Genomic DNA, 26074 nt, shown 5'->3' with positions numbered 1-26074 from the left:
GACCAGTTACACGCTCCCCACGGTAAGCACAAGGAGTTGGCTTAGGTCTCCTACCTGACTCAGCCAATCTCCTCGTGTGCCTCCCCCCCAAAAAAATATTGGGGCTGCCTCTCGGGCTTCCGTGCTAGCCGTGTACCCTCATAACGTTGCCGTTCCTCTTGTGCTTTCTCCACCTGCTTCCATTGCAGAGTCCTTTCCCCTCGGTACTTCTCCTCGGCGATACTCCCCCGGCTGTGTCCAGGGTCCTGCTCCATCCAGTATTTCCTCCCAGGTCCATTTCCCCATTAATCACTGTTCCTCTTTCCTCTTTTTTAATGGAGGAGACCAAGGCTCAGCGTGATGTGAATACATTATTCTATTTATTAATGAAGAAACACTAAACAAACTATACAAAACAACAAAAACGACCGTGCCGCTATATATAAACAAGTGCAGACACAGGCAACTAGACATAGACAATCACCCACGAATTACCCAAGGAATATGGCTGCCTAAATATGGTTCCCAATCAGAGACAACTATAAACAGCTGCCTCTAATTGAGAACCAATCTAGGCAACCATAGACATACACAACACCTAGACTAGTAAACAACCCCATAAACATACAAAAACCCTAGACAGGGTAAAACACCACAAACCACCCCTTGTCACACCCTGACCTAACCAAAATAATAAAGAAAACAAAGAATACTAAGGTCAGGGCGTGACAACATCAGCCTAGCCTGACAAGTAGCTAGCATTTGTAAACAGGCATATACAGTTAAAGTCAGAAGTTTACATACACTTAGGTTGGAGTCATTAAATCTCATTTTTCAACCACTCCACAAATTTCTTGTTAACAAACTATAGTTTTGGCAGGTCAGTTAACACTGTGCATGACACAAGTAATTGTTTACAGACAGATTATTTCACTTATAATTCGCTGTATCACAATTCCAGTGGGTCAGAAGTTTACATACACCCAGTTGACTGTGCCTTTAAACAGCTTGGAAAATTCCAGTTAGAAGCTTTTGATAGGCTAATTGACATAATTTGAGTCAATTGGAGGTGTACCTGTGGATGTATTTCAAGGCCTACCTTCAAACACAGTGCCTCTTTGCTTGATACCATGGAAAAATCTAAAGATCTAAATATCTGCTAAGACCTCAAAAAATGGGACCACACAGCCATCATACCACTCAGAAAGGAGACGTGTTCTGTCTCCTAGAGATGAACGCACTTTGGTGCGAAAAATGTAGACCTCCACAAGTCTGGTTCATCCTTGGGAGCAATTTCCAAACGCCTGAAGGTACCACGTTCAACTGTACAAACAATAGTACGCAAGTGTAACACCATGGGACCACGCAGCCATCATACCGCTCAGGATGGAGACGCGTTCTATCTCCTAGGGATGAACGTACTTTGGTGCGAAAAGTGCAACTCAATCCCAGAACAACAGCAGAGGACCTCGTGAAGATGCTGGAGGAAACAGGTACAAAAGTATCTACATCCAGAGTAAAACGAGTCCTATATCGACATAACCTGAAAGCCCGCTCAGCAAGGAAGAAGCCCCAGCTCCATAAAAAAACAGACTACGGTTTGCAACTGCACACGGGAACAAAGATCGTACTTTTTGGAGAAATGTCCTCTGGTCACAAAATAGATGGCATCATGAGAAATAAAAATTATGTGGCTATATTGAAGCAACATCTCAAGACATCAGTCAGGAAGTTAAAGCTTGGTTGAAAATGGGTCTTCTAAATGGACAATGACCCCAAGCATACTTCCAAAGTTGTGGCAAAATGGCTTAAGGACAACAAAGTCAAGGTATTGAAGTGGCCATCACAAAACCCTGACCTCATTCCTATAGAAAATATGTGGGCAGAACTGAAAATGCGTGTGCGAGAAAGGAGGCCTACAAACCTGACTCAGTTACACCAGCTCTGTCAGGAGGAATGGGCCAAAATTCACCCAACTTATTGTGGGAAGCTTGTGGAAGGCTACCAAAACGTTTGACTCAAGTTAAACAAGTTAAAGGCAATGCTACCAAATACTAATTGAGTGTTTGTAAACTTCTGACCCACTGGGAATGTGATGAAAGAAATAAAAACTAAAATAAATCATTTTCTCTACTATTATTCTGACTTTTCACATTCTGAATAAAGTGGTAATCCTAACTGACCTAAAACAAGGAAATTGTACTAGGATTAAATGTCAGGAATTGTGAAAAACTGAGTTTAAATGTATTTTGCTAAGGTGTATGTAAACTTCCGACTTCAACTGTAACACCGGATCCGGAAGTTCAAATGTCATCGCTAGCTTGAGTCAAAAAGAGTGCCACGGCTCCTCTTGCTTGGTAAGCTTTTCTGGTTCCCCAAGCCCCCTAGTGTATATACAGTGCCTTGCAAAAGTATTCATCCCTCTTGGCATTTTTCCTATTTTATTGCATTACAACCTGTAAATTAAATAGATTTTTATTTGGATTTCATGTAATGGACATACATAAAATAGTCCAAATTGGTGAAGTGAAATTAAAAAAATGTGTTTCAAAAAAATCTAAAATCTAAAATCCTGATAAGTGGTGCGTGCATATGTATTCACTCCCTTTGCTATGAAGGCCCAAAATAAGATCTGGTGCAAGCAATTACCTTCAGAAGTCACATTATTATTTAAATAAAGTCCACCTGTGTGCAATATAAGTGCATTACAACCTGTAAATTAAATAGATTTTTGATCTCAGTATATATAAACCTGTTCTGAAAGGCCCTAGTCTGCAACACCACTAAGCAAGGGGCACCACCAAGCAAGCGGCACCATGAAGACCAAGGAGCTCTCTGAAAAGGTCAGGTACAAAGTTGTGTAGAAGTACAGATCAGGGTTGGGTTATAAAAAAATATCCGAAACTTTGAACATCCCACGGATCACCATTAAATCCATTATAAAAAAAAATGGAAAGAATATGGCACAACAACAACCCTGCCAAGAGAGGGCTGCCCACCAAAACTCATGGACCAGGCAAGGAGGGCATTAATCAGAGAGGCAACAAAGAGACCAAAGATAATCCTGAAGGAGATGCAAAGCTCCACGGCGGAGATTGGAATATCTGTCCATAGGACCACTTTAAGCCATACACTCCACAGAGCTGGGCTGTCCAGAAAAAAAGCCATTGCTTAAAGAAAAATATAAGCAAACATGTTTGGTGTTCGCCAAAAGGCGTGTGGGAGACTCCCAAAATATATGGAAGAAGATACTCTGGTCAGATGAGACTAAAATTGAGCTTTTTGGCCAGCAAGGAAAACGCTATGTCTGGCGCAAACCCAACACCTCTAATCACCCCGAGAACACCATCCAGTGTGTGGTGAAGCATGGTGGTGGCAGCATCATGCTGTGGGGATGTTTTTCATCGGCAGGGCCTGGGAAACTGGTCAGAATTGAAGGAATGATGGATGGCGCTAAATACAGGGAAATTCTTGAGGGAAACCTGTTTCAGTCTTCCAGAGATTTGAGACTGGGATGGAGGTTCACCTTCCAGCAGGATAATGACCCTAAGCCTACTACTGAAGCAACACTTGAGTGGTTTAAGGGGAAACATTTAAATGTATTAGAATGTCCTAGTCAAAGCCCAGACCTTAATCCAATTGAGAATCTGTGGTATGACTTAAAGATTGCTGTACACCAGCGAAACCTATCCAACTTGAAGAAGCTGGAGCAGTTTTGTCTTGAAGAATGGGCGAAAATCCCAGTGGCTAGACGTGCCAAGCTTATAGAGACATACCCCAAGAGACTTGCAGCTGTAATTGTGGCAAAAGGTGGATCTACAATGTATTGACTTTGGGGGGAGGGTGAATAGTTATGCATGCTCAAGTTTTCATTTTTTTTTGTCTTATTGCTTATTTGTTTCACGATAAAAAATATTTTGCATCTTCAATTTTTAGGCATGTTGTGTAAATCAAATGATACAAACCCCCAAAAATCAATTTTAATTCCAGGTTGTAAGGCAACAAAATAGGAAAAATTCCAAGTGAATACTTTCGCCAGCCACTGTACACTACACAAGGCGGACTTCCTCTCTGGGTTTAACTCAACGAAAACAGTCCACTGCCCCAAACAAACAACTCCACCCACGAACATACACGTGCATAGATCTACACTCATTACCGGTGTAGACCCCTTAAGGTGAGTGCAATAAGGATACTTGCAAAAGCTACAAGCCAAATGTTCATCCAAGCACAGAGCCCCCTCCAGGACCTGACTGCACTCTCCGCTCCACCTTATTTCAGTTTCTCAAAGCCCCGGGCAGAGTCTTGCAAGCAGGCACAGTTGCAAGCAATTACTTCATAATTTAGTGACATCCTCCCTTAGCTGTCCCACAGCTTCACCACAGTATTTAGAAAATAAGATATATTTTATCACAAGGACTGAAAATAATACATGTTAGCGCTACACAGTGGAAACAAACCACCCTTTTCCCTTTGTACCCTGGTCAAAAGTAATGCACTAGACAGGAAATAGGGTGCCATTTGGGACACAACCAATAACAAGGGAAATAGTTAAACTGTAAAACAGTCTCATATCCCCTCTTCTTATCTCAAGAATGCATGATATATGATATATGATATAACTATAAAAGCTATCTCGATGTCAATACATCTTTGTCTCAGGAGGGAAGGAGAGAGGGAGATGTTATTGACTCCAGAGCTGGTCGTATATATGTGTTTACAATTATTCAAAAAAAATGTTCTACTGTTTTGTAAACGTACTGTATGACCTTGTGGACGTGGAGATAGCACAGGGCCACCACACACTCACATGCGCTCGCTCGCACACACACACACAGTGAGTTATCTACAATAGCTCTGTAGGGGTCGGGGGTTCAATGAGGTCAAAGCCACTTCTCAACGTGGGGCTGTTATAGACCAGTCACAGACAAGTGCAGCAGTTGCTTTCTTTTTCTACAATGGCAAACTCAATGGCATGTGTACAGTACTAGTCAAAAGTTTGGACACACCTACTCATTCCAGGGTTTTTCTTTATTTGTACCATTTTCTACTTTGTAGAATAATAGTGAAGACATCAAAACTATGAAATAACAGATATGGAATAATCAAAATATACAAATCAAAATATAATTTATATTTGAGATTCCTCAAAGTAGCCACTCTTTGCCTTGATGACAGCTTTGCACACTCTTGGCATTCTCTCAACCATGAGGTAGTCACCTGAAATACATGTCAATTAACAGGTGTGCCTTGTTAAAAGTTAATTTGTGGATCATCTGTTACATCTGCTCCTGACACGCCCTCTACTTCTCATCCTGTGTCTCCCTAACCTGCCACCACTCCCCCAGTGCTTTCTCCCTCTCTGTGTGTGTGATTGTGTGGGCGGAGACAGATGTGCTGGAGGCAGAGCTGATCCCCACCAGCTGCAACCTGTTCCATAATCAAGACCTCTACAAATACTCAGCCCTGCCACTTCCATGCTGCCAGATCATAACCTCTACTCTGTGGTTTTTAGCCTGCTAAGATCCTGATTTCCCTTGCCTGACACTGTTTTCCTCTCCGCTACAGTTCTGCCCGCTCTGACTTTGGCCCGTCTCCAGTCCCACGTCTCATCAGTCCTGCTACTCTGTCCTGGACCCCCCCACTCCACTGCGTCCTGGGATTCCTCTCTGGACCTGTTAACCCAGTCCCAACTCCCCTCGCTCCAGCCTTAGCCTCCACACCTGGCCTCCACACCTGCAACCTGCCGAGCTTCCCCTGGCCTGCACCCCATCTTCCCCCTGTGTTTCAATAAATACCTTGGTTACCTCATGCCAGTCTCCTCATCTGAGTCTGCTCTTGGGTTCCCCTGTTCCACTCCGCGTGACAATTTATTTCCTTCTTAATGTGTTTGAGCCAATCAGTTGTGTTGTGACAATGTAGAGATGGTATACAGAAGATTGCCCTATTTGGTAAAAGACCAAGTCCATATTATGGCAAGAACAGCTCAAATAAGCAAAGAGAAACGACAGTCCATCAATACATTAAGATATGAAGGTCAGTCAATCTGAAGCATTTCAAGAACTTTGAAAGTTTCTTCAAGTGCAGCAAAAACCATCAAACATTATGATGAAACTGGCTCTCATGAGGACCGCCACAGGAAAGGAAGACCCAGAGTTACCTCTGCTGCAGAGGATAAGTTTGTTACAGTTACAAGCCTCAGAAATTGCAGCTGAAGTAACAGACACATCTCAACATCAACTGTTCAGAGGAGACTGTGTGAATCATGCCTTCATGGTTGAATTGAGTAGTTGTGTCCAAACTTTTGACTGTTACTGTATGTGTGCATCTACCTGGTCTACCCCACAGCTATCCGGTTTGGTCGGATGCCTCAGTCAGATGGGGGAGAGAGAGGCGGGAGGAGACCTCAGGCAGGTGGGCCACAAGACCCTGGTCAGACAGATCCATAAAGCCTACATGAAGAACTTCAACATGAACAAGGCTAAAGCACAAATCATACTGACCGGCAAGATCTGCACACCGGTGAGTGGGAGAATTTCATTACTTTGCTTTAATGTAAAAAAAAAAGCCAGTTGTTTTTACAGTAACTTACTTTCAGCCAGTTACCTGTAAGTTACTGTAAAACAGGAAAAGCATGTTACCGTACCATATTTTATGGGATGCAATACTGTTACTCTAATTAATTACAGCACCAATAATGCTACTGCAGTCATTTTACGGTAACATATACTTACTATAAAGCTACATTTCAGTCTGCAGGTTTTCACTCCACCCTTGTACTTGAGTGATGACTTAAGGTCACTAATTGGTAAGGAATTCCCCTCACCTGGTTGCCTAGGACTTTAATGAAAGAAAATAACAAAAATCTGCAGACACTCAGACCTCCATCAAATGAGTTTGACACCCTTGAGTTAAGCCATTTAAACTGGAACAACCATTTCAGTAACGGGTGCAAAAAAACTAACTCATTGGATTAGTTTAGAAACATGTATATTATTAAGATATGATTTATCTTTGTGTAGCATAAGAATAATCAATCAATGTACATACAAAATACAGATATTAAAAACTAAAAATTCAACCTGCAGCAGAGCATGCTGGGAAATGTGATAACAATTACAGTTATTTTACATGTAACTGGCTGCCAGTAAGTTACCGTAAACAAGACTGTTTTATGGTATCAATGCCTCTACTGTAATCCATTGACGGTACCATTACAGGTACTGTAATCTATTGTAAGGGAAGGGGAGAGTGAGAGTTGTTTGAAATCAGGCTAAGTGTAATTTGTCTAATTTCCACAAGGGGCCTGAGTTTTACATATAGCTTCTATTTAGTCTGTGCTTGGTTTACAAAGTTATTTATTTGTATGATGTGCCTTTCTAATTGTATATTTTTTCTTTATTATAAAACAGCATGGCCACAAAGAAAGCAATGTATATAACATAACAAAACAGATACCAATTAACTAAGACTAAAATATTAAATGTATATAATAATAATTAGCAAAAATGTTTTTCTCTCTTGCTCCAGAGGATGAGCTTTGATTTTGTTGCCTGTGTGATTTTTGTGTGGCATTATTTTTGATTGGTAAGTGAACTGCTACTGTGTTTTACACAATATTTCCTGTCAGTGAATTCTTTTCCACAATGGAATTTACAGTAATCTACTGTATTCAGTTTATACAATATGTTACTGTTGATTATACAGTAATTTACTGGGACAATAAAAACATTTTTACAGTGTACTCCTAGTCAGTGACTGCTCACTGGCGCCCCTTTCTGGCAGCCTATATCATGCACGACATTTAGGACACGTTTACCAGACCCAGCCATGTGGGGCTAAAACACACTTTCAATGAAGATTTTGTATTGAGAATGTTTTTTTAATCATGGACTAGTTTTAATCTGGACCCAGGAAACTGGTCTAGAATGTGTAATATACTATACATTACGTAACTATGCTTATAAAACTGTATTATTTACAAACTGGGTTGGTCTTTCTCCCTTCTTTCCGGCAGCCTTTTGTCATCCACGACATGGAGACAGTCCTGCTGGCTGAGCAGATGGTGATGGCCAAGCTGGTAGGTGGAGGAGGAGGAGGAGGTGGTGTCGGCCCAGATGGAGCAGGGTCTGGGCCCGAGGAACTCCAGGAGAGGGAGGCAGAGGCCAGGCTGTTCCACTGCTCCCAATGTTTCTCTGTGGAGACTGTGACAGAGCTCACAGAATTCGCCAAGTCCGTACCAGGCTTCCAGTGCCTGGACCTGAATGACCAAATGGGTGACCAGTTTAAGGATTTTGTAGAACTTTATGTATGTGCAATGTGTGGTTCATGTTGTGTATATTGTATCATATTCCTTGTGAAATGTCTGTTGTTGTTTTATGGATGAGTCTTCTGCAAAAAAAAAATCCACTTGAGAATAGTTTTCTACCTCTTATACTAATATAATCTACATTTTCTTCCTGAATTAATTGAAGTTAACTGACCCCCATACTCTGCAGGTGACTGTTGAAGTACGGGCTGTATGAGGCCCTCTTCACCTTCCTGGCCTCCTGTATGAACAAAGATGGCCTCCTGGTGGTGAGCGGAGGAGGGTTCATTACCCGGGAGTTCCTCAAGAGTCTACAGTGGCCCTTCAGTGACATGATGGAGCCCAAGTTCCAGTTCGCCATGAGGTTTAACTCCTTAGAGTTGGATGACAGTGACCTGGTGCTGTTCTAGGCCACTATCCTCTGCTGTGGAGGTAAAATACAAAACACAGACCCTTTTGACTATGGTGCAGCTATGATGGATGCATAGCCAGCCCAGTGCAGGACACTGTAAAAAATTGTCTTTGGATCAAACAAAAAAAATGCTTCAACTGGTTACAATTAAATGAGTTTGGTTATTGAAAATATATTTCACAGTGGATTAGATGGTACAATGATTCTCTGCACTATACATTGCTTGTTTAGAATTTCAGCAACCAGGAAATGGCGGAGCCATTTCTGCATATTTCACCTTTAAACCTAATAAATAACAAATACAAACTAATATTTATTGTAAATAAAACCCTTTAAAAAAAAATCTTGTTCCAATTCTATTTTTCCCTTTACCTGTACATAGTCAAAAAATTTCAGTCTCTTGATGTGCAAAACTGATAGAGACATACCCCAAGCGACTTACAGCTGTAATCGCAGCAAAAGGTGGCTCTAGAAAATATTAACTTAAGGGGGCTGAATAATTTTGCACGCCCAATTTTTCAGTTTTTGATTTGTTAAAAAAGTTTGAAATATCCAATAAATGTCGTTCCACTTCATGATTGTGTCCCACTTGTTGTTGATTCTTCACAAAAAAATACAGTTTTATATCTTTATGTTTGAAGCCTGAAATGTGGCAAAAGGTCGCAAAGTTCAAGGGGGCCGAATACTTTCGCAAGGCACTGTAATTGGAGAATCCAGTGCGTTCTGGAAGTCTTTAATAGTTGATTCTAAGATTTGTATTTGATCATGTATATGTTTTTGCTGTTTGTTCTTTGTTATAGAGCAAAAACTCTGACGGGTGTGCAAAAAGAACAACTTGAATGCCACGCCCCCAATAAACCATGCCTCTAACTCTTCCAATGGTGTTTTTTTAACCTTTATTTAACTAGGCAAGTCAGTTAAGAACAAATTCTTATTTTCAATGACAGCCTAGGAACAGTGGGTTAACTGCCTTGTTCAGGGGCAGAACGACAGATTTGTACCTTGTCAGCTCGGAGATTTGCTCTTGCAACCTTTCAGTTGCTAGTCCAACGCTCTAACCACTAAGCTACCTGCCGCCCCAAGTGTGCAACTGCAGCCCGCTATTCAGGGCATTCCTGAATGTGGGCATTCCTATGACACTTTTGAATGTGGGTCAAAAGGGAAACAAAAGTATTATCTGAGTTTTTTCGCCCCCGCCAGTGTCGTTCGCAGCAGCCTGCCGAACACATTCCCTCACTGTTGTTAAGGTGGCGCTACAAAGTATTAACTTAAGGGGGCTGAATAATTTTGCACGCCCAATTTTTCAGTTTTTGATTTGTTAAAAAAGTTTGAAATATCCAATAAATGTCGTTCCACTTCATGATTGTGTCCCACTTGTTGTTGATTCTTCACAAAAACATATAGTTTTATATCTTTATGTTTGAAGCCTGAAATGTGGCAAAAGGTCGCAAAGTTCAAGGGGAATACTTTCGCAAGGCACTGTAAGTATGATTCTCAATCAGAGACAACTAATGACACCTGCCTCTGATTGAGAACCATACTAGGCCGAAACATAGAAATACCCCAAAACATAGAAAAACAAACATAGACTGCCCACCCAACTCACGCCCTGACCATACTAAATAAATACAAAACAAAGGAAATAAAGGTCAGAACGTGACACATATGCTGCATTGTTTACCTTTTTGTTGGTGACACTTTGATATCTTGATAATATGCAGCTGTTTAAAGGGCAAATCCACAGATGAAATATTAACAAAATGGTCGCCCTGCCTCTGTTTTGGTAAAAAGCTGAGGGATGGGCCTGGAATAATGTAGCCACTCTCAGATTAATAGGCAGAGCTATGGATGCAAAGACTGACCATCCATGATATCACAATTATTGTTTTAACCATGTTATGAGGCTATAGAGTGTTTGTATACATTTACAATGTTTACAAACATTGGAGTAAAACAAACTTATATTTTGGGTTCTCATGGTGTGTGACAGTTGAACTAAGCTCATGAGGCATTTATTTATAAGTTATATTCTTCAAGAATCAATGGATTCCCGGTGAAGCTGGTTGAGAGAATGCCAAGAGTGGCAAAGGGTAACTACTTTGAAGATTCTCAAAAATACAATATATTTTGATTTGTTTAACACTTTTTTGGTTACCACATGATTCCATATGTGTTATTCCATTGTTTTGATGTCTTCACTATTTTTCTACAATGTAGAAAATAGTAAAAAATAAAGAAACCCTGGAATGAGTAGGTGTGTCCAAACGTTTGACTGGTACTGAATATATATTTTAAGTCCAAAATTGGATGAAGCAACTACAGATTGCCCCTTTAAGTCTATAAAAAATGTGCAAGCTTGAGCATGTATCAATTAGATGTATGGAATTGTTTTATATATCAGAATGAATTAGATTGAGCAATAAAATCCCCTTTATTCCATGGGCTTGGATTAAGCATCTGTTGCAAGAGAACATATTTCATTGGTTGCCCATTGGATTCAAAAACAATAATTGATAGGCAGCTTAAACTTCTTGAATTTAACCATTATTGGGTTCAAATACACATTTAGATTTGTGAACAGCCATTCACAACAACCTCAATCCATAAGGCACAAATAGCTAAATGAGAGAGCAGCAGTATGATTCACATCAGTGTGCTATGTAGATATCAATAATAAGTGATATCCGTATCACAGTAGACTACACCACTGCTGTCATTCTTACCTCCAAGCATTTATTCAAATTGGATAATCTTTGGATATCGACAGGAGTCGCACCATTGAAAGACTTGGACTGTAGCCTTTCCAAAAACCTATTCCTGCTCTTTTCCCATGATCCATCAAACACATTCGGTGTGTCAACATAGTGGTCAACTTGAGCCTTTTTTAAATGCTGATTTGAATGTCATTGAGAAAACAGAGAATTGTCAAAGATTTTTTACGCAAACATCCTTTCTGAATTTAAAAGTAATCCTCTAAGTAATCATCTAGTTTTTTGTAATCTGATTACAATACTTCTGCTGGTAACGTAACGGATTACAGTTACATTTTTTTTGTAATCCCTTACATGTAGCGGATTACATGTAATCCGTTACTCCCCAGCCCTGAGCACAGCAGATGGGAGGCTAGGGAGACACCGTGTACTAGCTAGCTTGATAGTTAGTGACAATGTGTGCTAGCTAGATTGCTAGTTAGATAGCACACAGCGTTGCATCCCGCTTGCTGTGTACCTCAAAAACTTGCTGGCTAAGCTAGCAAACAGTGTCCTTTGCTCCCGCCTGCCAAACACCTGCTCTCACCATTAATAACAGAACTACGGAAAACAGTTCCTGAGAGGCGGGGGTGAAGGACACCGTCTACCGGTGTATATTAGCTATCCGTTGTCGCCCCCCACCCCTTCTTCTGTGGGGTTTATCGGTTGCTGGCATCCAACGTTATTAATACCACCTACTGTACTGGTGCACTCCCCGCCTCCCTCCTGCCCCAACTTAAAAATTAGCCAATAGAAGTATAAAGAGAGGTTCCTGCAGATGCAGGAATGCCCACATACATGAAGGGCAGGCAGAGGTCAGTAATCCAGGGCAGTGTCACAAGGTATAGAACAGCAGGCTCAGTGTCAGGGCAGGCAGGAGTGTCAAAACAAGAAAACAGGGACTAAAGAGAAAACAGGAGCATAGGAAAAACGCTGGTAAGCTTGACGAGACAAGACGAACTGGCAATAGAAAATCTGACCACGACTCCATTTTGTTGCGCCCAGCCTATAGACAGAAACTAAAACAGGAAACGCCCATGCTCAGGTCTGTTCAACGTTGGTCCGACCAATCGGATTCCACGCTTCAAGATTGCTTCGATCACGTGGACTGGGATGTGTTCCGCATAGCGTTGGACAATAACATTGATGAATATGCTGATTCGGTGTACGAGTTTATTAGCAAGTGCATCGATGATGTTGTACCCACAGCGACTATTAAAACCTTCCCCAACCAGAAACTGTGGATTGATGGCAGCATTCGCGCAAAACTGAAAGCGCGTACCACTGCTTTTAATCAGGGCAAGGCGACCAGAAACATGACCGAATACAAACAGTGTAGCTAATTCCTCCACAAGTCAATCAAACAAGCTAAGCGTCAGTATAGAGACAAAGTAGAGTCACAATTCAATGGCTCAGACACGAGAGGTATATGGCAGGGTCTACAGTCAATCACGGACTACAAAAAGAAAACCAGACCCGTCGCGAACCACGATGTCTTGCTCCCAGACAAACTAAAGAACTTCCTTGCTCGCTTTGAGGACAATACAGTGCCACCGACACAGCCTGCTACCAAAACCTGCGGGCTCTCCTTCACTGCAGCCAATGTGAGTAAAACATGTAAACATGTTAACCCTCGCAAGGCTGCCGGCCCAGACGGCATACCTAGCCGCGTCCTCAGAACATGCGCAGACCAGCTGGCTGGTGTGTTTACGGACATATTCAATCAATCCTTATCCCAGTCTGCTATTCCCACATGCTTCAAGAGGGCCATCATTGTTCCTGTTCCCAAGAAAGCTAAGGTAACTGAGCTAAATGACTATCGCCCTGTAGCACTCACTACCGTCATCATGAAGTGCTTTGAGAGACTAGTCAAGGACCATATCACCTCCACCCTATCTGACACCCTAGACCCACTCAAATTTGTTTACTGCCCCAATAGGTCACCAGATGATGCAATCGCAATCACACTGCACAAACCCATCTGGACAAGAGGAATACCTCTGAAAGAATGCTGTTCATCGACTACAGCTCAGCATTTAACACCATAGTACCCTCCAAACTTGTCATTAGGCTCGAGACCCTGGGTCTCGACCCCACCCTGTGCAACTGGGTCCTGGACTTCCTTCCTTTGTAGCCCCCAGGTGGTGAGGGTAGGAACCAACACCTCCACCCCGCTGATCCTCAACACTGGGGCCTCACAATGGTGCGTTCTCAGCCCTCTCCTGTACTCCCTGTTCACCCATGACTGAGTGGCCATGCACGCCTCCAACTCAATCATCAAGTTTGCAGACGACACTACAGTGGTAGGCTTGATTACCAACAATGACGAGACGTCCTACAGGGAGGAGGTGAGGGCCCTTGGAGTGTGGTGTCAGGAAAATAACCTCACTCTCAATGTCAACAAAACAAAGGAGATGATCGTGAACTTCAGGAAACAGCAGAGGGAGGAGCCCCCTATCCACATCAACGGGACAGTAGTGGAGAAGGTGGAATGTTTTAAATTCCTCGGCGTACACATCACGGACAAACCAATATGGTCTACCCACACAGACAGTGTGGTGAAGAAGGCGCAGCAGCGCCTCTTCAACCTCAGGAGGCTGAAGAAATTCAGCTTGTCACCAAAAACACTCACAAACGTTTACAGATGCACAATCGAGAGCATCCTGTCGTGCTACATTACCGCCTGGTACGGCAACTGCTCCGCCCACAATCGTAAGGCTCTCCAGAGGGTAGTGAGGTCTGCACAACGCATCTCCGGGGGCAAACTACCTGCCCTCCAGGACACCTACACCACCTGATGTCACAGGAAGGCCAAAAAGATCATCAAGGACAACAACCACCCAAGCCACTGCCTGTTCACCCCGCTATCATCCAGAAGGCGAGGTCAGTACAGGTGCATCAAAGCTGAGACCGAGAGACTGAAAAACAGCTTCTATCTCAAGGCCATCAGACTGTTAAACAGCAATCACTAACATTGAGTGGCTGCTGCCAGCAGACTAACTCAAATCTCTAGCCACTTTAATAATGAAAAATTGGATGTAATAAATGTATCACTAGCCACTAAATAATGTCACTTTATATAATGTTTACATACCCTACATTACTCATCTCATATGTATATACTGTACTCTATACCATCTACTACATCTTGCCTATGCCGTTTGGCCATTGCTCATCCATATATTTTCATGTACATATTCTTATTAATTCCTTTACACTTGTGTGTATAAGGTAGTTGTTGGGAAATTGTTAGATTACTTGTTAGATATTACCTCATGGTCGGAACTAGAAGCATAAGCATTTCGCTACACTCGCATTAACATCTGCTAACCATGTGTATGGACAAATAAAATTTGATTTGAAAAAACAGAGAACACATAAATACACAGGGGATAATGGGGAAATGGGCGACAACTGGAGGGGGTGGAGACAAGCACAAAGACAGGTGAAACAGATCAGGGTGTGACAGTACCCCACCTCTAGGGACGCCACATGGAGTCCTACCTTAGCGCATACCTGGTTGATCGGGGTGCCGGTGATGGAACTCAGCAATGAGGGCTGGGTCCAGGATGTTCCTAGCGAGGACCCAGCACCTCTCCTTTGGGCCATAACCCTCCCAGTCAACCAGGTCCTGGAATCCCCTGCCCCTCGGCTGAACCTTCAGATGAAGCCTCACCGTGTACACAGGTTGGCCGTTGATGAGAAGGGGGAGAGGGGTGGACCTGGAAAAAAGAGACAAAAGGCTGTGAGAAAAGTTTAATTCTAGAAACATGAGTGGGATGTAAAAGGAGGGTATGGGGCAACAGAAGATGAACAGCAGAGTGGCTAGTAATCTTGGAAATGGGGAAAGGGACAATAAAATTGGGGGAAAGTTTGCGGGATCCCGAGTGGACAGCCATATCCTCTGCCCAAAATGATAGTGGGGAGCCGGGGTCTGGTGGCGGTCCGTCTGTTGATGATACCTGAAGTCGGTCTTGAGAAGAGCGGACCGAGCTCTCTTCCAGGTACGCCAACAGTGGCAGATGAACATCTGGGCAGAGGGTATGTTGACTTCTTCCTCTTGCTCCGGGAAGAGCGGGGGCTGATAACCCACAGAGCACTCGAAGGGCGAGAGCCCAGTGGCCGAGCAGGGAAGGCTGTTCCGGGTTTACTCCACCCACACGAGTTGCTGGCTCCAGGTGGTGGAGTTGGCCGAGACAAGGCACCGACGAAGGCATTCGTTCAGATATATCCCTGGACGAGAACTGAGGACCACGGTTCAAAACCATGTCCACTAGAAGTCAAAGGATCCGGAAGATGTGCTGCACCATGAGCTGGGCTGTCTCCTTGGCAGAAGGTAGCATGGGGAGGGGAATGAAATGGGTGGCTTTGGAAAACCTGTCCACCACCGTGAGGATAGTGGTGTTGCCATCAGCTGGTGGTAGACCAGTGACGAAGTCTAGGGATATATCTGACCAGGGACGGTGAGGGACAGGAAGAAGTTGAAGGAGGCCAGTTTGCCGAGGAGTCTTGTTCTGAGCACAGACGGTGCAGGCCGCGACAAACGTGGAGATGTCCAGAGCAGGCAGCGTCTGGGACAAACATCCGGTTAGCCGGGCCCCCCGAGCTGAAAGGCGGGTGCGGAGATATTCCCGGGTCTTGTGGTTTATCCACTAGAGGTCAACCGAGTATGATTTATTGGAGGACCAAAAAAAGCCGATACCGATTAATCGGACGATTTAATTTAATTTATATAATTGTAATAATGACAATTACAACAATACTGAATGAACACTTTTATTTTAACTTAATATAATACATTAATAAAATCAATTTAGCCTCAAATAAATAATGAAACATGTTCAATTTGGTTTAAATAATGAAAAAACAAAGTGTTGGAGAAGAAAGTAAAAGTGCAATGGGTATTAACATGAGTCTTCAATATTCAGAGGTAAGAAGTTTTAGGTTGTAGTTATTATAGGAATTATAGGACTATTTCTCTCTATACCATTTGTATTTCATATACCTTTGACTATTGGATGGTCTTATAGGCACTTTAGTATTGCCAGTGTAACAGTATAGCTTCCGTCCCTCTCCTCGCCCCTGCCTGGGCTTGAACCAGGAACAGATCGACAACAGCCACCTTCGAAGCATCGTTACCCATCGCTCCACAAAAGCCGCGGCCCTTGCAGGGCAAGGGGAACAACTACTCCAAGTCTCAGAGAGAGTGACGTCACCAATTGAAACGCTATTAGCGCGCACCCCGCTAACTAGCTTGCAATTTCACATCGGTTACACTAGCCTAATATCGGGAGTTGATAGGCTTGAAGTCATAAACAGCTCAATGCTTGAAGCACAGCGAAGAGCTGCTGGCAAACGCATGAAAGTGCTGCTTGAATGAATGCTTACAAGCCTGCTGCTGCCTACCATCGCTCAGTCAGACTGCTCTATCAAATATCAAATCAGACTTAATTATAACATAATAACACACAGAAATACGAGCCTTTGGTCATTAATATGGTCGAATCCGGAAACTATCATTTCAAAAACAAAACATTTATTCTTTCAGTGAACTACGGAGCCGTTCCATATTTTATCTAACAGGTGGCATCCCTAAGTCTAAATATTGCTGTTATATTGTACAACCTTCAATGTTATGTCATAATTATGTATAATTCTGGCAAATTAATTACGGTCTTTGTTAGGAATAAATGGACTTCACACAGTTCGCAACAAGCCAGGCAAACAAACTGCTGCATATACCTTGACTACTTGCATGGAACGCAAGTGAAGTGACACAATTTCCCTAGTTATGAGAAATTCATGTTAGCAGGCAATATTAACTAAATGTGCAGGTTTAAAAATATATAGTTGTGTATTGATTTTAAAGAAAGGCATTGATGTTTATGGTTAGGTACACATTGGTGCAACGACAGTGCTTTTTTCGCGAATGTGCTTGTTATCACCCGTTTGGAGAAGTAGGCAGTGATTCGGTGAGAAATTAACAGGCACCGCATCGATTATATGCAACACAGGACACGCTAGATAAACTAGTAATATCATCAACCATGTGTAGTTAACTAGTGATTATGTTAAAATTGATTGTTTTTTATAGGATAAGTTTAATGCTAGCTAGCAACTTACCTTGGCTTCTTGCTGCCCTCGCGTAACAGGTAGTCAGCCTGCCACGCAGCCTCCTCATGGAGTGCAATGTGAGGCAGGTGGTTAGAGTGTTGGACTAGTAACCAGAAGGTTGAAATCCATGCCTCTGCTAAACTCCTCGATACTTTATTTTGTAAATATTCCAACAATTTGAGAGTAAGGTGAAAGGGACATCTATATACATTTTTTTTATCCTTATCTCATGCATTTGCGTGACCCTACTTTTTTTCCAATGTGTCTCTTTACATACCACTATCAAAATAAATATGTTGCTCATATCATATTCACATAATCCATCATAAACTATATGGCAGTTTAGGGTTCTGTTTATAACATAATAAAGTACACTGTGTGTATTAAACTCTACCATATCATATATCATATCTACACTACACTATATCTACACTATATTCTAATGCTAATTTCATCATGATCATAAGTATGGATTGTGTCCAGTTAATGATATCAATTAGGTCCTGTTCTCTATACCTCCCTGTGTATTTGTAGCAACAATGGTTGGTAAATTCAGGTCAGGATGATCCACTGACTGTCCATTGCCTTTGTCCATTCAGTGACATATCTAGCTACAATAGATGTCATTAACTTGAACATAATGTTTTATCTCAAGTAGTGTTGATCAGATTTACAGTATTTCATCTTTTGAGATTGTACAGTGGTTTGCTAGCCAAGGTCTGAGGGAAACTGCTGGGAGACATTGTGATATACACCTACAATTTGGTGGGGTTATCAACTGTGTTGTTCAGTCATGTAAATTAATTAATTTGATATTGATGTATTTTAAATAAATTATGTTGAATGTTTCCATTTTAAAAAGTCAATTTCATTGTCTTAGTTTGGTTGTAAAGTATTACTTTGAATGCCATGAATATATTTGTCTACTGCAGGAATCAGCTAACTGAAAAATATGTACTCCTTTTGGACATAGACAGTTGACCATAGTGAAGGTTGAACGCAAAGTACAATAGGCCCACATTATTTGACCTCTTGGATGCAGCAGTATCACTCCAGTCCACTACGTGGTGGTAGAACCGTGCGGTTGCACACGTCCCACAAATGAAGAAAAGACCAGGAAGTACAAGCACGCTCACATTCACAACAATGGAGTCAAGCACAGATGCGGTTCCTCATAATATGTTTACTTGCCATTTGTGCAGTTTATCTACACCATTCACATACTACGGACAGAAGCCACCCAATACCAGGGCTATTGTGTGAGTACAGTTTTGATAACACTAGCAAAGTGTGAACTCAAGATTTGCTCATGCTTACTGGCTAACATGGAATGCAATGCAGTTGGTCCCTGGCTAGTAGCTTCTCTAGAGTATATAGTATAGTGGAGTCTAGTGGCCCAAGCTAGCGAACGTTTAGTGTGTGTCTATGACTGTCAACTCATGAGGTGTAAAGTAAACCTTGCAGAAGGTTGTAGCTCTTGCATTTACTCGTCATGTTTTTGTTTCTTTCCCATCAGCTTGTTGGAAGAGTGTTTTGTGACCAAGGATCCTTTCAGTCCAGATGGAGAGAGGTTCCTTATCCTGGGATCCAACTGCAGTTTGTGCCACATCACAGTTTGTGTTGGAACGGTACGTTGTTTGCTCATATTGCCAAAAATAATGAGCATGAAATGGCTGAAATCTGTTGTCTCATTGTACAATATATGATGTCAATGTCATAAGCTAGAAAGGAATATCCAGTCATTTCAATGTCTAGGTCTTGTGCTTCCAATAAGATGTACAGTATTATACTGCTGTATGGTGTATGGTTAGCGGTGTTATGGTGTGTTCATAACTGAGTGGGGAATTTTCCAGATCTGTGAAAAATCCACTTGAAGGGCCTTCCAACTAGTTAATTACAAGTTAAATCAGCCATGAATTCCCTTGTGACAGGGGGAATGGAAGCGTGTTGTGGGCAACAGAGAGGGGCTATTGTTAAAACGTTTCTAGCCTGTCTATGGGTAACAGGGTTGACGTTATGCTCGACCCGCTCAGTTTTTCACCACAAAACACGAGAAAATGGCTAAAAAGAGTAGAACCAGCTCACCTGCTTCTACACTATGATTTGACTATTACATGTTCTATGTTTCTTTCAAAATAAATATTTTTAAAAGGGAAAAGTTTCACCATATTAAAATGAGTTCAGTTCACGTAACAGGTTTTACCTTAAAATGAAGGACAGATGTAAATGAATCACAAACACATAAGTACAATACTAAGTACTTTGTTGAAGCAACTTTGGCAGTGATTACAGCCTCGAGTCTTCTTGGGTATGGCACACCTGTATTTGGGGAGTTTCTCCCATTCTTCTCTGCAGATCCTCTCAAGCTCTGTCAGGATGGACGGGGAACGTTGCTGCACAGCTATTTTCAGTTCTCTCCAGAGATGTTAAATCGGGTTCAAGTCCGGGCACTGGCTGGGCCACTCCAGGACGTTCAGAAACTTGTCACGAAGCCACTCCTGCGTTGTCTTGGCTGTGTGCTTAGTATTGTTGTCCTGTTGGAAGATGAACCTTCGCCCCAGTCTTGAGGTCCTGAGTGTTCTAGAGCATGTTTTCATCAAGGATCTCTGTACTTTCCTCAGTTCATCTTCCCTCAATCCTGACCAGTCCCTGCCTCTGAAAAATATCTCAACAGCATGATGCTGCTGCCAACATGCTTCACCGTAGGGATGGTGCCAGGTTTCCTCCAGAGATGATGCTTGGCATTCAGGCCAAAGAGTTCAATCTTGTTTTCATCAGACCAGAGAATCTTGTTTCTCATGGTCAGAGTCCTTTAGGTGCCTTTTGGCAATCTCCAAGCGGGCTGCCATGTGCCTTTTTACTGAAGAGTGACTTCCGTCGGGCCACTCTACCATAAAGACCTGATTGGTGGAGTGCTGCAGAAATGGTTGTCCTTCTGGAAGGTTCTCCCATCTCCACAGAGGAACTCTGGAGCTCTGTCAGTGACCATTGGGTTCTTGGTTACTTCCCTGACCAAGGCCCTTCTCCCACGATTGCTCAGTTTTGCCGAGTGTCCCTCTCTAGGAAGAGTCTTGATAGTTCAAAACTTCTTCCGTTTAAGAATGATGGAGACCACTCTGTTTTTGGGGGGCCTTCAATGCTGCAGAAATGTTTTAGTACCCTTCCCCAGATTTGTGCCTCTACACAATGCTGTCTCGGACCTCTACGGACAATTCTTTCAACTTCATGGCTTGGTTTTTGCTCTGACATGCACTGTCAACTGTGGGACCTTCATATAGACAGGTGTGGGCCTTTCCAAATCATGTCCAATCAATTGAATTTACCACAGGTGGATTCCAATCAGGTTGTAGAAACATCAAGGATGAACAATGGATCCAGGATGTACCTGAGCTCAATTTCGAGTCTCATAGCAAATGGTGTGAATACTTAAGTACATAAGGTATTTCAGTTTTTTTTTATTTGTATAAATTTGCTAAAATTTCTAAACCTGTTTTCACTTAGTCATTATGGGGTATTGTGTGTAGATGAAAAATGTATCCGTTTTTTTTTCTTTTTAATCGATTTTAGAAATAAGGCTAACGTAAAAAAAAAAAAACGTTGAAAAAGGGAATGGGTCTGACTACTTTCTGAATGCATTGTATAAGCTGGAAGTAGAAGCTTAAGTGTTGTCCATTAGTTTACTCCAATTAGGGGAGGGGTGGTATGGTTAGGGAAAAATGTACAAAATACACTGCTCAAAAAAATAAAGGGAACACTTAAACACAATGTAACTCCAAGTCAATCACACTTCTGTGAAATCAAACTGTCCACTTAGGAAGTAACACTGACAAATTTCACATGCTGTTGTGCAAATGGAATAGACAACCGGTGGAAATTATAGGCAATTAGCAAGACACCCCCAATAAAGGAGTGGTTCTGCAGGTGGTGACCACAGACCACTTCTCAGTTCCTATGCTTCCTGGCTGATGTTTTGGTCACTTTTGAATGCTGGCGGTGCTTTCACTCTAGTGGTCGCATGAGACGGAGTCTACAACCCACACAAGTGGCTCAGGTAGTGCAGCTCATCCAGGATGGCACATCAATGCGAGCTGTGGCAAGAAGGTTTGCTGTGTCTGTTAGCGTAGTGTCCAGAGCATGGAGGCGCTACCAGGAGACAGGCCAGTACATCAGGAGACGTGGAGGAGGCCGTAGGAGGTCAACAACCCAGCAGCAGGACCGCTACCTCCGCCTTTGTGCAAGGAGGAGCACTGCCAGAGCCCTGCAAAATGACCTCCAGCAGGCCACAAATGTGCATGTCTGCTCTAACAGTCAGAAACAGACTCCATGAGGGTGGTATGAGGGCCCGACGTCCACAGGTGGGGGTTGTGCTTACAGCCCAACACCGTGCAGGACGTTTGGTATTTGCCAGAGAACACCAGGATTGGCAAATTCGCCACTGGTGCCCTGTGCTCTTCACAGATGAAAGCAGGTTCACACTGAGCACATGTGACAGAGTCTGGAGACGCCGTGGAGAACGTTCTGCTGCCTGCAACATCCTCCAGCATGATCGGTTTGGCGGTGGGTCAGTCATGGTGTGGGGTGGCATTTCTTTGGGGGGCCGCACAGCCCTCCATGTGCTCGCCAGAGGTAGCCTGACTGCCATTAGGCACCGAGATGAGATCCTCAGACCCATTGTGAGACCATATGCTGGTGCAGTTGGCCCTGGGTTCCTCCAAATGCAAGACAATGCTAGACCTCATGTGGCTGGAGTGTGTCAGCAGTTCCTGCAAGAGGAAGGCATTGATGCTATGGACTGGCCCGCCTGTTCCCCAGACATGAATCCAATTGAGCACATCTGGGACATCATGTCTCGCTCCATCCGCCACGTTGCACCAAAACTGTCCAGGAGTTGGCGGATGCTTTAGTCCAGGTCTGGGAGGAGATCCCTCAGGAGACCATCCGCCACCAGATCAGGAGCATGCCCAGGCGTTGTAGACCTCCATGGGTTGATAAATTTGATTTCCATTGATAATTTTTGCGTGATTTTTGCTGTCAGCACATTCAACTATGTAAAGAAAAAAGTATTTAATAAGAAAATTTCATTCATTCAGATCTAGGATGTGTTATTTTAGTGTTCCCTTTATTTTTTTGAGCAGTGTATATATGGGGGATTGGAAATTATGCAGACAATTACATTGATGGAAGCCACAATCTATCAGCAATATTATAGCTGATCAACCCCCCTCCCCCTCCCCGATACAAAGTAAAGTGTGAATGAGGGGCAGCCCAGTGCCTGGGTTTTTTAATGGAAATTATTTATATAGTCTCTCTCGTAGTGTTTTCTGTCATTTTTTAAATGTTCTTCTGATTAATCAGAGCAGTTCTAGCAATTGGAATTCATAGAGATGTTTGTTTCTGCTTCTGTGGCTAAAATATAGTGTCAAAAGAAAACACTAGACTAGACAGACATGTAGCTAGCTAGTATTTGTAAACAAAATGGCATATAACACCGGATCTGGAATTACAAATGTCATTGCTAGCTACAGTCAGAGTGCCTCGGACCCTCTTGCTTGGTAAGCTATTCTGGCTGCCTAAGACCCCTGGAGTTCCTCTCTGGGTGGAACGCAACGATGTAGACTAAAGTGCACGCTGCCCCCCCCAAAAAAAGACTACCCTTGCATATGCATGCACGCTGATCGACGGAGTAAACAGTTTCCATTGCAAGATGTAATGAATTCAGTTTCTATTGGACAAGTTCAGGTAGGTCCCTCCCCGTTTTGTTCTATTTGCTTGGTTCCTAGTGAATACACCCAGGTTCTAAACTCAGCAAAAAAAGAAACGTCCCTTTTTCAGGAGCCTGTCTTTCAAAAATAATTCGTAAAAATCCAAGTAACTTCACAGATCTTCATTGTAGAGGCTTTAAACACTGTTTTCCATGCTTGTTCAATGAACCGTAAACAATGAACATGCACCTGTGGAACGGTCGTTAAGACATGAACAGCTTACAGACGGTAGGCAATTAAAATCAGTTATGAAAACTTAGGACACTAAAGAGGTCTTTCTATTGAAAGGCCAAAAGAAAGATGCCCAGGGTCCCTGCTCATCTGCGTGAACATGCCTTAGGCATGTTGCAAGGAGGCATGAGGACTGCAGATGTGGCCACGGCAATAAATTGCAATGTCTGTACTGTGAGACGCCTAAGACAGGATGGACAGCTGATCGTCCTCGCAGTGGCAGACCACCTGTAACAACACCTGCACAGGATCGGTACATCTGAACATCACACCTGCGGGACAGGATGGCAACAACAACTGCCTGAGTTACACCAGGAACGCACAATCCCTCCATCAGTGCTCAGACTGTGCAATAGGCTGAGAGCGGCTGGACTGAGGGCTTGTAGGCCTGTTGTAAGGCAGGTCCACACAAGACATCACCGGCAACAACGTTTCCTATGGGCACAAACCCACCGTCGTTGGACCAGACAGGACTGGCAAAAAGTGCTCTTCGCTGACGAGTCGCGGGTTTGTCTAACCAGGGGTGATTTGTGTTTATCGTCGAAGGAATGAACATTACACTGAGGCCTGTACTCTGGAGCGGGATACATTTTTGGAGGTGGAGGGTCGTCATGGTCTGGGGCGGTGTGTCACAACATCATCGGACTGAGCTTGTTGTTATTGCAGGCAATCTTACAGGAAAGACATCCTCCATCATGTGGTACCCTTCCTGCAGGCTCATCCTGACATGACCCTCCCGCATGACAATGCCACCAGCCATACTGCTCGTTCTGTGCATGATTTCCTGCAAGACAGGAATGTCAGTGTTCTGCCATGGCCAGCGAAGAGCCCGGCTCTCAATCCCATTGAGCACGTCTGGGACCTGTTGGATCGAAGGGTGAGGGTTAGGGCCATTCCCCCCAGAAGTGTCTGGGAACTTGCAGGTGCCTTGGTGGAAGAGTGGGGTAACGTCTCACAGCAAGAACTGGCAAATCTGGTGCAGTCCCATGAGGAGGAGATGCACTGCAGTACTTAATGCAGCTGGTGGCCACACCAGATACTTACTGACTTTTGAATTTGACCCCCCCCCCCGCCCATGTTCAGGGACACATTATTTCATTTCTGTTAGTCACATGTCTGTGGAACTTGTTCAGTTTGTCTCAGTTGTTGAATCGTATTATGTTCATACAAATATTTACACATTAAGTTTGCTGAAAATAAACGCAGTTGACAGTGAGGACTTTTTTTTTGCTGAGTTTACATGTCATAACTTCATTGCAGGGATAGTGTGCTTGCTTAATGTGTTTGTTACTATTTTTGTTTCTCTTCTTCCAGGGCTGCAGCCTTTTCTACTCCAAGCGATTCTGCATGCAGTGTGTGAACAAACACTTGGACCAGTTCCCCCCTCACATTCAAGCTGAGCTCGCCAAGAAAAAGCAGCCATCAAAGACAGATGTTTCATGATTTCTATAAGACACATATTAAAGACTCTGGAGGTACTTCAGGAAGGAAAATATATAGCCTTTCAATTAGAAGATATCTCTCAGGGTTGTGGCTAGCGTGCTTGCCTTGGTCAGGTGACCCGGGTAGTATTCCCACTTAGTGCGATACTCTCGTGATATACCCCGCTGGAATAGACACGTTTCTGTTTTGGGAGAAATGGTTGGAACTGAACATAACTTCTGGATCACATAAGGGATTCTACTTGGTGTCATACAGTTTTACCACTAGATGTCAGTAAAGACTTATTACCAGACTGAAAATGACAGTTCATTACATCCCTCATTCACAGCAGCTGAATACAAGGAGTCCCAACGTCAAAATATATAATGTACCTTGTTTAATATTTCAGTATAACATGGAAAAATTTGACAATGTTAAAAATATACTACCAGAAATACATGTAGTTTGCACTTTATGAAATATGCTTTGCCCAAGCAGTGATAGAAATGCTATTTTTCTATAGACGACCTCAATGTTTATAAAACAAGATGCACTGACTTGTTGACCTTGAAGAGTAAATGAGAACTCTCTGCTCCCAAGGAACATTCTGTGTATGCCTCCCAAATGGCACCCTGGCTGAAAGTAGTGCGCTAAATAGGGAGCTATTTTGGACAAAACTTAAATTGTATGTGTCCCAGTGAGGGAACTCCAAGTACATAGGCAATTGTAACCACTAAACTGCAGTGATAGTCAGATTGTGTCAAAGGCAGTTGATGATAGGCGAGCTGCCAACTATGATGGAAGGCATTTAACACTGAGGACATGTCACTCCGGACTGGAAGCAGATTTAAAAAGCACAAACAAAATGGAGATATTGGATATGTTGAACCCTGAACCCAACATTGCCAAATGCAGGACCGGTATAATTCCACAGAACCTTTCCCTCTCCCAGCTCTTTAGGGAGACCATTCCAAACAAGAATCTCCTTCCCTTGTTCCAAAAACTGACACAAAGTGTCATTCTATGACAGATCACAAGAGACTAATCCCTTCTTTTGTCATAAACCAATAAAAAATGAATACCATTTTTATCTCAA

General features: G+C 42.9%; 1 protein-coding gene and 1 pseudogene across 1 annotated transcript; both read left to right on the top strand.

Moving 5' to 3' along the window:
• Nucleotides 1-2795: 2795 nt before the first annotated feature.
• LOC139392553 (peroxisome proliferator-activated receptor alpha-like) lies at nucleotides 2796-8722 on the top strand (annotated as a pseudogene).
• A 9956-nt stretch (nucleotides 8723-18678) lies between these two features.
• On the top strand, nucleotides 18679-26074 carry LOC139392883 (cysteine rich DPF motif domain containing 1). The gene is made up of 3 exons (XM_071141200.1): nucleotides 18679-18822; nucleotides 19080-19191; nucleotides 24871-26074. The coding sequence occupies exons 1-3, from the start codon at nucleotides 18710-18712 to the stop codon at nucleotides 24997-24999; spliced, it is 354 nt and encodes a 117-aa protein (XP_070997301.1). The 5' UTR covers nucleotides 18679-18709; the 3' UTR covers nucleotides 25000-26074.

This window comes from Oncorhynchus clarkii, chromosome 33 (assembly GCF_045791955.1).
Source record: "Oncorhynchus clarkii lewisi isolate Uvic-CL-2024 chromosome 33, UVic_Ocla_1.0, whole genome shotgun sequence".
Lineage (NCBI taxonomy): Eukaryota > Metazoa > Chordata > Actinopteri > Salmoniformes > Salmonidae > Oncorhynchus > Oncorhynchus clarkii.
This window is presented reverse-complemented; position numbering and strand designations above follow the sequence as displayed.